The 14394-nt window shown below is 42.7% G+C and overlaps 1 protein-coding gene across 1 annotated transcript; it reads left to right on the forward strand.

The window, feature by feature from the left end:
- The first annotated feature begins 2441 nt into the window (after positions 1-2441).
- Positions 2442-11766, forward strand: B2M (beta-2-microglobulin). Its single transcript, XM_004466763.4, has 4 exons — positions 2442-2866; positions 6967-7245; positions 7839-7866; positions 8828-11766. The coding sequence occupies exons 1-3, from the start codon at positions 2800-2802 to the stop codon at positions 7850-7852; spliced, it is 360 nt and encodes a 119-aa protein (XP_004466820.2). The 5' UTR covers positions 2442-2799; the 3' UTR covers positions 7853-7866; positions 8828-11766.
- Positions 11767-14394: the final 2628 nt, after the last annotated feature.

The following is a 14394-nucleotide window of genomic DNA, read 5'->3' on the forward strand; positions in this document are numbered from 1 at the left end:
CTAGAATCATTTGAGCTTTAATTGATTCCTTACTTCCTCACCATTTCAAAATCTTTTTCTTTCTGTTCATTCTTCTTTTGCCTAATAATAATATAGGTATTTGTGCTTTTAGAGCTTGCTTTTTATAACAGCTTTATTGAGCTGTTAAATAAACTACACTTAAAGCATATAATTTAATAAGTTCTGACATATGTGTATACCTTTGAAACATGAACATATTCATCACCACTAGAGCTTCCTTATGCTCCCAATGCCCCCGGAACGATTCATCTGCTTTCTGTTGCTATACATTAGTTAGCTTTTCTAGAGCTTGATATAAGAGAATCATACAGTCTATACTTTTTTTTTTGAGGGGATATCTGGCTTTTTTCATTTAGCACAATCATTTCATGCATGATATTGTGTGTTTCAGTAGTTCATTCTTTTTTTTTTTTCATTGATGATAGTATTCCACTGTGTGAATATACTACAATTCATTTATCCACCCACCTGTTCATGGGCATTTGGATTGTTTCCAGGTTTTGTTGTTGTTGTTGTTGTTGTTTGGCTATTACAAATAAAGCTACTGTGAACATTCATGATATATGCTTTCAGTTCATCTTGGGTAAACTCCTAGGGGTAGAAAGCCTGGATCATACGGTAGGTACATATTCAACTTAAAAAAAAAAACTGCCAAACTGTTTTCCAGAACGGTGGTATCATTTTAGACTCCAACCAGGAATGTATGAGTTCTTTAACATTTGCTATTGTGAATGTATTCATTGCAAAAAAATAAAAATGTTTAGGGAAGTCATATAGCCCCTGCCTTCTTCAACAAGTCATCTGTTAATCCCACTACCAGGAGATAACACTATTAAATGACTATGTTTGTAGCTTTCTATAAGTTTGCCCTCCTAGGCAGCATGAGCTCTTGTTTTGTTTTGTTTTGAATAGTCTTGTATCTTATTTTTACCCTCACTATTCAAAAGATATCATAAATAAAAATCCAATAAAAATACGAGAGTGCTCCAAACACAGAAAACTAAAAAATAGAATTTCTCTGCCTTCACCACGTCTTTTATTACTTTTTAAAATAGGCTTTCTAAGCAAATAGGTAAAAGTCTGTATCTAATGAATTTTAAACATAGTATTACCCTATGATGTAGTAAACAAGGAACTTAGAGGCAAAAAAGCAAAATGAAACAAAACAAGTCCAATTTCTTCTTATACTCCCAGGGAACTAGAAAACATTTTAACACTAACATTTCAAGCCTGAGGAGCCTTAAATGAGTTGTGTGTTAAGCAGGGAAATGGGGGTGGGGCTGGGAGTGTTTTAACTCATAACCTAATGCATAACAATTATCCTCATACTTCAGAGAGTTGTAGAAAGGGTGCCTAGAAAAACAAGGTAAATAACGTTAATAATTACAGCACACAAGCATTATAGAATATTTATTTTGTGCTAGGCACAGTGCAAGGCACTCTGCACATTATCTCACTTAATTGGGTCTGTAGAGAATAATCTCTTCTGTGGCTCAGACACAGCCTCCACAGTAAGGATCATTAAAAGGTCTAGAAATATGTAAAAGACACCAAGAAGGTATTTGTTATGTTCCTTGGAGAAGCACAACTAGGTCCTTTAACTGAAAACTATGGTGATTTCCATGACCTCTGCCCTTTTCTATCACCAAAGTCCATTTTCCTGTTTTCACAGTTTCACTCAGAAAACTCACCGTGGAGGACTCGACTGCCTCTGCGGGTATCTTGAAGAGTAGTAGGTTTCCTTAGTGAGCCTGAGTGTCTTTGTCACACCCGTATTATCAGTGGACTTTACTCCTCCATGGGCCCCAACACAGGCAATGCAAACTCCGACTACAATTGCATCTGAAAGCATGAATGCCAACGGAATTTGAATCCTGGCCTCTTAGCTTTTGTTTTTCTAATCCATAAAATTAACTGGAGTAATTCCTACCTCCTAGAATTTATTCATGTGTTTCCGCAATCGGGTATTCATTCGGTCTACGGAGTGTCTAGTTCACGCCAGGCACTGTTCTCTTGTGATACTGACAAGGGAACGATGTACCTGGAGGACTCGGTAAGCTAAAGTTTTAAGCAAAGTTACTGCGTTTACTACCAGAGGTCGTTTTCCTCATAAATCAATAGAACAAAGGGAAATTACCTAAACAATAGCGGGAAGATATAGGGAAGAACTTCTTGGTGAAGGATTTCTTAGGGGATTCAAAAAACAAGCTTCCTCGTTTACTCTACCCTGAATGGTTCGCTTCTGGGAATATTTCCTTGCAGCGCTTTCCCACTGTACTTAGAAGAGGAAGTTCTAGTTCTGCCCGGCACCGTTATCCTGTTTATCCACCCCTCTTAATTTTTCTGGGTTTCAGTTTTCTTGAATGAAAACTTTAGGTTCTAGGTCCCTAACTGGCGGGAGCACTGTAAGCAAGTCACTTGGCATCACCGGGGCGCGTTCTCAAAACCAGAGCACTGGACGAAATGGCTCCCAGGCGGATGTCCTAGGATGGGCAGCCCCGCGCTCGAAGCTCGGGTTCGAACCCCAAAATACGAGGACGCAGATTTTGAGACTGTGAGGCCACCCAGTCCAACCCACTCGTTCATTATCACGAGACTTTACAAGAAAATGAAACTGAAAACGGGAAAGTCCCTCTTTCTAACCTGACCGAGGGCCGCGCGCTAGGAGACGGGTGACGGTCCCGCGGGCCGAGTCCTGATTGGCCGCGTGTGCTCGTCCTATATAACGGGGCGCGCGCCGCCGGGGTGCATTGCGCGTCCGCAGCTCCTCGCGACGCGATGTCTTCCCTGGCGATCTTGGCCGTGGTGGCGCTGCTCTCGCTGCCGACTCTGGATGCTATCCAGCGTGAGTGTTCCCTCCTCGCTTCTCCTCCTCGCTTTCCCACCCCCCGCGAGCTCTTCCTTGGTCGCCTCCCCTCCGCCCTCCAGAACGCTGTGCCTCCCCCCCCACCCCAGTTCTCCTCCCGGCTCCAGGGTTCGCTCAGGGCTAGGACTCCGAGGAGAGAGGGCTCAGGGCATGTGCCCGGGTGTACGCTTCCTGCTCTCTTCCCCGCGCGTTGGGGGTCTTTGGCCTGCGGTCGGAGCCTAGTTTCGGTGTGTTGATAAGCTTCAGAGCCGCAGGAGCGGGTGTGCGAGAGAGAGAGAGTGTGTGTGTATGTGTGTGTGTGTTTCCCTAATGCTCTTTGGCGGGGCCGCTTGCTCCCTGGTCACAGTTGGAGAGGGCGCGTAGGCCCGCCCCAAAGCGCCGAGTTGGGGCTAGTGCCTGGAGTTTGGGGAGGCACCGCCCTCTCGACGTCCACTGCAACTCTGCTTGGATCCGACCCTGAGGGCCGCGGGCTTCCTCTGGGCGGTTCCCTGCGCTGATCCCGTCAATACCGACCTCAATACCGACCTCAATACCGACCCAAACCGTGGCCAGGGAACAGCAGCCGCACTTGTAGCACGGCTTTCCATAACTACAAAGCGCTTTCACATCATTAACTCTTTTGTTGCCATTCCATGTCTCTTAATAATCCTAACAGCCACCGGTCGTTCAGAGCTCGTCGTGTGCCAGAGACGTTACGTGCTTTACGACCTTTAATTCTGAATATGAGCCTAGGATGTAAATACTAGGATTATCATGCGCGCCTCACAGATGAGGAGACTGAGGCACCGAGAGTTTTACGTCATTACACAAGAGTTAAATGGCAGATAATCCGGATTGAAATCGAGCCTGACTAGGACATTTCGCAGGACCGTACACCTGCGCTCTCCTTTGGCTGTAATCTGTGCGCTTTTCAGACACACAGCCACTTCAGTGTTCAGTGTGATCATCTTGGGGAACGCGGCCTTTCTTCTCAGGGAGCTAGGGCTTCCCGTTTGGCTCCTTGCCTGGTTCTTTCCAAGTTGAACTGACGCGTCTACTTTCAGTTTTGAGAAAGTAATGGTTTATCAAAGTCAGGGAGATTGTAAAACTAGGGATCCAAAATCGCTACCAAGGCAGTCTCGGATACTGTAGCACTTTCTAAATACCCCCGCAATGTTCTGGGTCCTCTCATTTTTTCCCCTTTCACAAAATCCCTGTGTGAAGCTGTTCTGAATTAAAATATAATTTATTTACAAAACATCATGTATACATCATCACCACTATTTATATTTGCTGGTGATAATCAGTGTCATTTTTATTTTTTATTTACTTTTTTTTAAGATTTATTTTTTATTTTTTATTTATCTTCCCCGCCCCCTCCCCCTCTGCCCCCCGTTGTCTGCTCTCCATCTCTCCATGTCCATTCACTGTATGTTCTTCTGTGTCCGCTTGTATTCTTGTGAGAGGCACTGGGAATCTGTCTTGTTCTGTTGTATCATCTTGCTGTGTCGGCTCTCCGTGTGTGCGGTGCCATTCCTGGACAGGCTATGCTTTTTTCATGCTGGGCAACTTTCCTTGCAGGGCGCACTCCTTGTGCATGGGGCTCCCCTACGTGGGGGACACCCCTCCGTGGCAGGGCACTCATTTCATGCATCAGCACTGTGCATGGGCCAGCTCATCACACAGGTCAGGAGGCCCTGGGTTTGAACCTTGGACCTCCCATGTGGTAGGCGGACGCCCTATCCATTGTGCCAGATCTGCTTCCGGGTGTCATTTTTGTAACAATCCAAAATTTATTGTAAAATCGGAATTTAAAAACTTTCTAAAGTAATAAATGCCATGCATAGACTACTTCTGGACTATTCATAAGATACTGGTAATGGTGATAATGGTGATTGTCTCCAGGGCTCTATTTTCCCTTCTGCCCTGTGTGTGGGGTTTGTTTTGTATTATGGCAGGCATAAATTAATTGTTCATGTAAGCTTCAGAAGCTTGAAGAACTTTTCCAAAATCACGGAGCTGGTAAATAGCTGAGTCCAGGCCCATACCCAGGCCCATCTGATGCTCATATCCTCCCAAAATGCTGCCTGCATCCTTCAAAGAGAGACTCCTGGGTAGGATGAACACCTGTGCTATGACTGCTTTGGCATTTCTGGTTTACCTTCTTTTTTTTTTTTTTAAGATTTATTTTTATTTATTTCTCTCCCCTTCCCTGCCCACCCTGTTGTCTGCTCTCTCTGTCCATTCGCTGTGTGTTCTTCTGTGTCCACTTCTATTCTTGTCAGTGGAACTGGGAATCTGTCTCTTTTTGTTGCGTCATCTTTCTGTGTCAGCTCTCTGTGTGCAGCTGCCACTCCTGGGCAGGCTGAACTTTCTTTTGCGCTGGGCGGCTCTCCTTGCAGGGTGCACACCTTGCGCATGGGGCTCCCCTGTGCAGGAGACACCCCTGCGTGTCATGGCACTCCTTGCGCACATCAGCACTGTGTGTGGACCAGCTCATCACACAGGTCAGAGGCCCTGGGTTTGAACCAGGGACCTCCCATGTGATAGGCAGAGGCTCTATCCGTTGAGCCAAGTCCACTTCCCTACATTCATTTTTAACTTCATGGAAAAAATTAGGCCCTCATGGGGATCCCCAGTCCAACTCTTGGTACTCTTCCTTCTTCTCACCACTTCCCAGACATGGAAAGGAAGCTGTGCTTTAATGAACATGTACTTTGAATCTATGTGCATTTAAAAGTAAAAAATATATATGTATTAGAGTAAATCTGTATATTTGGTAGCACTAATATTTATCTTCATTTCAGATGGAAAATATAGAAATTGAGTTTATAATATTTTCTTTCCACATCTCCATGGATGGTCTAGTCATGCATCCTATTTTGGAACCCACTCTTCTGTAGTATTATGCAAGCTATTCCCAATCTGACTTGTTATAGGAATCACCTGGGGGGGCTGATTAAAAATATAAATTCCACTCTCATATGTATTACTCCACTCTGTCAAAATGGACAGTATGTGCTCCACCATTTGCCACAGTCCTTACCCTCACTATTGTCTTTTACTTAGGTATTTAAGGTATTTGCTAGCTTCTATAAGCGTCTGAGTTTTGTTTCTTTGTTTTTCTAGCTCAGCTTCCTAGGGTATAAAATCAGATAGAGCTTTGACATACAAACTCAGGGAAGGAATAGAAAGGTTGTATTTGGTAGGAACATACATTGCGTTGACTCTTTTTGGAATCTGAGCAAGGAGGTAATAACAACAAACCCTTATGTCACTTGCAGAGCAAAAGTAGGTTGGGGCCAAATCATGTAGAGACTTGAGTGATGTGTTAAAGAATTCTGTGGATGCTGAGAAGCCATCAAAGATTCTTGAGCTATGCCAGAGAAAGGTTCTTAGAGATTTGGTGCAATCTCCAATGACAGAAAATACTGCTGGAAATCTCCTAGATAAAAATTAAAAAGGCATGCAGTTTATCTCTAAAAATGGAGTTAGCCTTTTAGGAAAGTGGAAGTCCTCATTTGGCTGGAGTGCAAATGGGATTGGGAGAGATGGATGATTAAATTAAAACATTGGTGCCTGATTTAGTTTTTTTTTTTTTAAAGATTTATTTTTTATTTATTTCTCTCCCCTTCCCCGCCTACCCCCCCCCCAAGTTGTCTGCTCTCTGTGTCCATTTGCTGTGTGTTCTTCTGTGTCTGGTTGTGTCAGCGACACCCGGAATCTGTGTTTCTTTTTGTCGCATCATCTTGCTACGTCAGCTCTCCGTGTGTGCGGCGCCATTCCTGGTCAGGCTGCACTTTTTTTGCACTGGGGGCCGGGCAGCTCTCCTTGCGGGGCGCACTCCTTGCACGTGGGGCTCCCCTACACAGGGCACACCCCTGTGTGGCAGGGCACTCCTTGTGTGCATCAGCACTGTGTGTGGGCCAACTCGTCACATGGGTCAGGAAGCCCTGGGTTTGAACCTTGGACCTCCCATGCGGTAGGTGGACGCCCTATCTGTTTGGACAAATCCTCTTCCCTGATTTAGTTTTAGACCAAGTTAGCCCCAAGTGAATTATGATGGCAATTTTCATTTGTCTTTCTCTGATTTTCCTCAGTTGCTCCAAAGGTTCAAGTGTACACACGTCACCCAGCAGAGAATGGAAAGCCAAATTTCCTGAACTGCTATGTGTCTGGATTTCATCCACCCCAGATTGAAATTGAGCTGCTCAAGAATGGAGAAAAGATAGAAAAAGTGGAGAAGTCAGACCTGTCTTTCAGCAAGGACTGGTCTTTCTATCTGCTGGTCCACAGTGAATTCATTCCCACTGATAAAGATTCATATGCCTGCCGGGTGAAACACATCACTCTCTCTGAACCCAAGATAGTTCAGTGGGGTAAGTTTTCAAGTTCTTTCCTTAGCTGCCAACAATTGTATCTGAGCATAGCTGCTTTGATATAAAGAAAATTTGTATTCTGGGATTGTCAGGGAATGTTATAACATCTCCTATTAGGCACCAGTAACATTGTGTGGATCCAGTGTCCTAATAGTGGCATCCTCTGAGAGATGTCACAGTTTCTGAAATAGTAGTTTCCTTGCAGCAAGAGCTGCTAGCAGCAGCATTTACACAATTGCACAAATGTGATCCCAACGTTTCTTACCTACTCGTTTCCTTGGGCTTTCCTTATGGGTACTTAGGAACAACAAGAGGCGCAGGGAGGCGTAGGTCTTTATCTTTAAGCCCTGCTACTGCAGTGCCCTATAGTCCTAGACTCCTCCAGTACTCTCTGGCTGAGTTGGGATCTGAATGAGACTAGTAGGCAGGGTTGGGTCCTACTGGGTAGTTCTAAACAAGGTATTCATTGTTAGAAACAGCAGACTATTCTGCCAGCCTTATTTATAACCATACTGATATTTATTAATACATAGTATTTTTAAAGTAAAACTTACTGAGTTTTTCTTTTTTCTTCTCCATTTTCTTTTTCCTAGAACGAGATAACTAACAAGCAACATGGAGGTGGGTTTCTGACCTTGAGAATTTGCTTTTTGTTTTACTCTCGTGGGAACTGTTTACAGACAGCTCTGGCATGATAACCCTCGCTGTATGGGGGGCATTAGTCAGCGTAGCATTTTAGCGGGCAGAGGAGGAGCCTATGGGGCACATTTCTTTCTCCTCTGGAGTGGCATATGGAAGGCATGTAGACCCAGGTGTTGCTTGCCAGTGTGTGTGGCAAGGATAGAGGAAGCTGTTTGCCCACACCACCTGCAAAGGTTTAACCTTTCTTCTGCCATTTCTATGTTGGACATCCTTGCTGAGAAGCGGGCCTTTAGACAACGAATTGCTCTCTTCCTTTGCATAGCACATACCTTATTCTTCAGCCAGAAGAGAGGAGTGACACGGTGCTGCAGACTTCCCATTCCTTCAATCACTTGTTTGGCCTCAGTGTGCCAGCACTGTGTTCTTCTAGGCAAAAATGCAAATATATGATAGTTTTGGGTCATTCACAATAGTGGAGCAAGGGTACCTTGGGGAAGACTTGGAGAAACTAAGGCTGAGTAGATTGGTGGGGGGAAAAGGGAGCAGATCTAGATCAGTAGCTCTCCACCACTCAAGGGGCTCCCAGTCCATTGACAGAGAGAAGTGGAAAGAGATTGCTATAACTCAATGTACATTAGTTATAGACAAGGTCTATTTATGAGGAGCTCTAGAAACATGAAAGAGAGAAGGACATGGACTTCTCTACATCTTTAGTTGGAGTCCAGGGGTTCAAGATCCAGCCTTTCAATGAATTCTATTCTGAAGGGTAACGTTGACACTGAAAACCCATTCACATCTCCCATTAAATTCTAGGAGAGAGAAATTGATATGACAGAGCATCAGAGAGGTTGGGTGAACTAGAAAGAAAAACCCAAAAAGCCATGTGGTTTCTCTCAAAAAGTAAATGTATTTGCTAGTATTTTTTTCTTTTATTTTTCAGGGTTGAAGATGCTTCATTTGGATTGCAATTTTGCCCAAATTCTTTCTTCATTTTAGTAAAATATTGATTTGCTTTTACATTTCATACATCAAATTCAGGAGGTTATGTTGATGTTAAGACGGGTATCATCTTGATCATTAGGATTCTTTGTTGGGAGCTCCATCCCCATGCTTGGAGTGTGTGGGCAGGGGGTGATAGGTGGGCTGTCACCTTAGGGGTGGGGAGGAGATAAGCTCAAGTTCAACACCAACCTCTGGTCAGATCTGAACTCTTGCACATGAAACTAATAAGATACATGCATATTTAGAATTAATCTCTACTTGGCATGCTTTGCTTACAATTTTGAGAGTATTTTTAGAAATATAACTGTCAGAAATATTGGAAGTTTGTTATAATGGATGAAACATTTTGTCATATAAAATTCATTTTTATCCTATATCTGTTAAATTAAGACATGATTGAACATGATTTTATTTTTGTTTCACTAATTAAAACTGTGGTGAAACTTGATGTATTCAGCTTCTTAAATATCACCCCTCCTCTTATCCCTTTGTTTTCAAAAAGGGAAATGGTCTTCAAGGGCCACTTGGAGAAGAGTTTGAACCATTCGTATATAGGGTTTAGCTTACAGTGGAAGGGGCCTCAGTCATCCACATTGTGCAGGTGGGGAACCTGATGCCCAAAGAAGTTAAATGACTGAGCTAGGGTGTCACAGATGTTTGCTATGAGACCAGGTTTCTGTCTTTTAGCCAGAGTTCTTTTCTAGTGTGCAGACTCCAAAAAGGAGCAAAAACATCTGGTGGATTCAGTATTTTAGCAGACAGTAGATATAGTTTGAATGAATATACTCAATTCTTAAATTTCAAGGTATAGCTTATACATGATCAGCTTTGCATATTTGTTTATTTGATCAAGTCTTTGAGCTAGCTAGTGCTGGGTACTGACAAAGATGAACAAAATACAACACTGCTCTCAAATAGCTCAGTTTAGTAGAGGCACAGACATGTATTCAAATAAGTGTAATACATCCTGATGAGAGTATAGCATAGGGTATATCCAGAGAACTAGAGTAATAATAAAATGTGCTCAGGGAACAACAAAAAAATTTAGGGACGTGTTAGGGAAGCAATTTGCTTGAATTGAGACTTGGTGGGTCATGATTCTCCTGATAGGTGGGTGGAGACTGGGATTTCCAGGCAGAGGTAGGGGTGGGGGTGCAAATGGAGGGAGAGGCGGCATTAAATATGGGAAGCACAGAGGCAGGACTAGCCAGGGTAATTCCAAACAGTGAAGTAGGGGTACCTTAGGGGAAGAGTTGTAGGAACCAAGGCTGAGCAGATTGGAATGGACATATCTAGATCAGTAGCATACCACCCTGCTTATATATTAGAACCACCTGTGCTATAATACTTGCAAAACAAAACAAAAACAGATTCCAAAGCTCCAATTCAGACCTCTGGGTATACAGCCCAGATACCAGTATTACTATATTTTAAAATTTCTCAATAGTTCTAATGTACAGACAATGTTGAGACATTTTGAGCTAAATCATAAAGGATTTTCTATTCCATGTCTTTCAGTACAGTTATTCATGAAATGCTCCTCTGCAGGAGCATACCTTAGTCCCCCATTTCAGAAGAAAGATCAGTTGGAGAGAAGAAATATTGGCACTTAAATTAAACTCATTAAATATAATTACAGAGCAAATTAAACAGAAAAGCCTCAATGCCAGTAATAACTATAATAGATCTTATATATACTGACAGAGGAATACCCATACTATACTGCTGAAACAAAAAAGGACTTTCTAGAAAATATATAATCATTTTTTAAGATTTCAAAACATGTAAGCACATGCATGATATATTTGTACCATCTATGAAAGCAGGTCTGGAAGGCTCTGCTCTGCCCTGAATTACTGTTAGTGATTACCCAAATAAAGAAGAGGAAGCTACAGCTTCCAGTCTGTGGAAGTTCTGTTTGCTAAAAGCCATTTTCTAAAAATATCCTCTGGTATTTTTTTCTGAAGCTGCTATGTTTGTACATCTGTGGGAAGGGGGATTTGGGGTTGGGGTGGTTAGCAGAGAAAAGATGAGGAAATGGAGCAGGCACGGCCCCTAAGCAGTGGTGTTTTCCTCCTGCTGCTGACCGCAGCACTCAGTGGGGCCTCTGTCCTCCTCTTCTAAACATGGGGGATTTGCCACCAAAGCCGACCACCACTATCAGGGCCTGGCTAAATGGGAGGAGGGTGGAACTTACAAGACTGCCAGGCAAGCAGGCTGGTCTCACCTGAGCCTGTGTTGGTGAAAGGGCTGAAGGAAGCTGCCTGACAGCCTCTGGTAAACTGACCATTAGAATTATTTGGCTAGTTGATTTATACAATTTGCCTTTTAGCAAATGGATCTTGTGAAAAATTGTCCTAAAGCCACCACTACCACTATCATTATCAAATAATGAAAATTAAAAAAACACAAACCCCTGCAATCTCTAATGACAGAGATCACCACCTTTTGAACCCCACTGTCCAACTTTGCATAGGTGGTGCTCTGTGTACACACCACTCCCTATTTTATGTTAGTTATTTTAAAATTTTAATCTTTATCACATAGTTTTCCTTGCAATTTCCTTATATTCCCTTTTTAGGAGAATTTAGAAAGGTCCAAGAAATAGAGAAAGTCAGCATGTAATTTGGATGCAGATTTTAGAACTGCAGGGACAACCTAAGAGGACCACACACATTGACTAGAAGCAAGTGGCAATGAGCAAAAGCTGGCAGGGGGGAGTGTGGCTTAAGCAAGTTCACCCAGGTAAAGGGGAGAAAACGTATTTGTAGGAGAAAGTCCAAAGAAATACAGAAATGCAAATTAGAATTAAGTTGTTTCAACCTGGAACTGCTTTGTTAACCTAAGAAAAAATAAAGAGCTAAGACTTGCCTGTAATTTTGTGGCTTTAGTGGTTCATGTTGTGTCATATTCCTCAAGGATGGTGCTCACCACCACTCCAGTGTTCAGAGCGTCAGCGTTGACTTTTATCAGACATGCCAAGCTGTTAACAGGTGCTACCTCTTTATTTTTAAATGTCATATTAGTCTTCTGGTTTCTTTAAAATTCTCAACCTCTTCAACCAGATGTATACTCACAGAAAAATGTCCAGAAGTATACACAATAAGCCCTTAACAATGTTTATTGGGGGGGTGGGGGGGGTGAGCAGAGATGGCAGAAGACACATGAAGGCAATTAAAAAAAAAAAGAGCAACTAAAGAGTGACTATTGATCCTGGACAAGATGGATTCCTCAAGAATGGAGGGGAAAAGTCTCAAAGGACATTTTTTGGGTCATATTGAAGAATTGGAATATAGACTGTAAACTTTATATCAGTGTTAAAGTTCTTGATAACTGTACTTAAAGTGGTTACATAAATGAATATCCTTGTTGATAGGAAATAAACATGGAAGTATTAAGTGTTCTAGGAGCATGATGTACCCAACCTGCTCTCAAATGTTCAGAAAATAGATAGGTGACTAGTGGGATGATATGGCATTTGTGGCAAAACATTAAATGTAGGTGGATCTGGGCATTGGGGGCCAGCATGTTGGAATTTCTGTTTGGCTTTTGTATTATTTTTGCAACTGTGCTGTAAGTTTGAAATTATTTCAGAATAAATGGTTTAAAAACTAGGAAGGTGATAGTCTTAGAACAAAAAGGAAATAATTTAAAATGAATAAAATTTATTGGATGAAACAAAGGAGGAAAAAAGAAAGGAGATATTTATATCTTTTTGGTTAAGTATACCAGCCCAACTGAAACCAGGCCCAACCGAAACTCAGTTGTGTGCAGGATTTCTATATTCCCCTCCCCCCACAGGCATGTATTTCTTTTACTATTTTCACTCAGAAAAAACGAGATGACTCTTGCTGCCACACAAAAACAGTGTTATCTGAAGTGGTTTTCTAGGTTTCCTTAGCTGTCTGCAGGTGTACGTGTCATTTTCATCTTTTGAAGAGTCTGGGAATGTCTCTGGTTAGGTTCTTGCAGAAGCAAGCCCTGAGCCAAGGATTTGGGTGCAAATGACTTATTAAAAAAGGGTCCCCAGGAGAAACAGTAAGTGAATGGGGAAAGCCAAGCAAAAGTGCGATTTCGCACTCAGGGTGCTCTAGAACAGAGAACACCTCAGCTTGTCCTGCATTCAAGGAAAGGAGTAGGGCTTTGGCACTCCTGATCAGCCCATCTCTGGGTATAAGCTGTCCAGTGGTGAGGAGGGAGGTGAAACAAAATTCCTGGGAACTTCCACCTTTCTCCAGTGCATGAGGATATCTGCAGGTGCTGGCTATTAGCAGCAAAATAGGCAAAAGCTGAGGTCTGGCATGCAGCGCTCAGTTCTGGCTAAGGTACCCTCTGCTACTCAGTTTCCTGTTAACTTCCTCTGCTGGGCCACAGCCTATGCAATCCCAAACTCCCAATAAAAGTTGTGAATTTCTAAAGGACTAGTATTAACCATTGCACTCAGATCTGAATTTGAATTCTAATTTGGCAAAAGGAATCAGAAAAGTCGTATTACTGGCTTGACCTCTTGTCATCATTGCCATGCAATGGTATAATTATTCCTATATCATAAAGAATATTCATTCACTTTTTTATTCAATAAATAAGTGCCTACTCTGTGCCAGGCACTCTACTACCCAGGGTTGTTCTGAGAAGGAGATGGCAATGAGAAGGGCTCTGTAAACTGTAAATCTCCAGGCATTTGCTTTAACTTCCAGTGGTTCTTAATTTTCACAAGCTCAGTAGAATAAAGAAAATTACCTAAAACCACAGCAGGGAGATGCAAGGAATAATTTTTTGGCATTGAGCTGGTGAAAAACAAGCTGCAGAGGAATTCTTTCTCTAAAAGGCTTTAGGAAACTGGATATTCCTCACTCACTCTGGACAGTTCTCCGAGGCTAAGCCTGGAAGAACCCACTAGGCAGGATCAGGATTCCTGGGAATGACCTTCTTGCTCAGAGGATTCATAAAGTCTAATTGCATTCTTAAGAACTTCTAGTCTTGCCTCTGTCACAGGTCATCATCTCTGTCAATCTTTCCTCCCTCAGTTTCCTTACCTCTAAAATGAAGACTTCTTGGCACTAACTAGTGATGGCACAGTGAACAACACGTGTGTACGGGGCTGTATCTGCTAGATTCAGGACTCAAGCTCAGGCAGGCTTGGTAGACTGAGGTGGGCACAGTCTAAGGACTCTAGATTAGAAGTTTCAAAACCAATTAGATCCAACACCCCCCACACCCTTTTTTAAATTGATTAATGAACTTTTTTTTAAATTTTATTTTTATTCCCCCCTGCCCTTGTGACGTAATTGCTGTCTACTCTCTGTGTCTATTCGCTGTGCGTTCCTCTGTGTGTCTGTATTTATTATTTTGTATTTATTCCCCCTCCCCTTTTGGCTTGCTTGTTGTCTGCTCTCTGTGTCCATTTGCTGTGCGCTCTTCTGTGTTTTTACTTGTCTCCCTTTTTGTTGTGTCACCTTGCTGAGTCAGCTCTCTGTGGTGCTTGTGGGCTGGCAGCTCTCTGCA

The sequence above is a fragment of the Dasypus novemcinctus genome, chromosome 3 (genome assembly GCF_030445035.2).
Source record: "Dasypus novemcinctus isolate mDasNov1 chromosome 3, mDasNov1.1.hap2, whole genome shotgun sequence".
Classification (NCBI taxonomy): Eukaryota; Metazoa; Chordata; class Mammalia; order Cingulata; family Dasypodidae; genus Dasypus; species Dasypus novemcinctus.

Coding starts and splice junctions, on each gene's coding strand:
- B2M (XM_004466763.4), top strand. CDS start 2,800: ATGTCTTCCCTGGCGATCTTGGCCGTGGTGGCGCTGCTCTCGCTGCCG. Junction 2,867..6,966: donor GACTCTGGATGCTATCCAGC/GTGAGTGTTCCC, acceptor GATTTTCCTCAG/TTGCTCCAAAGGTTCAAGTG.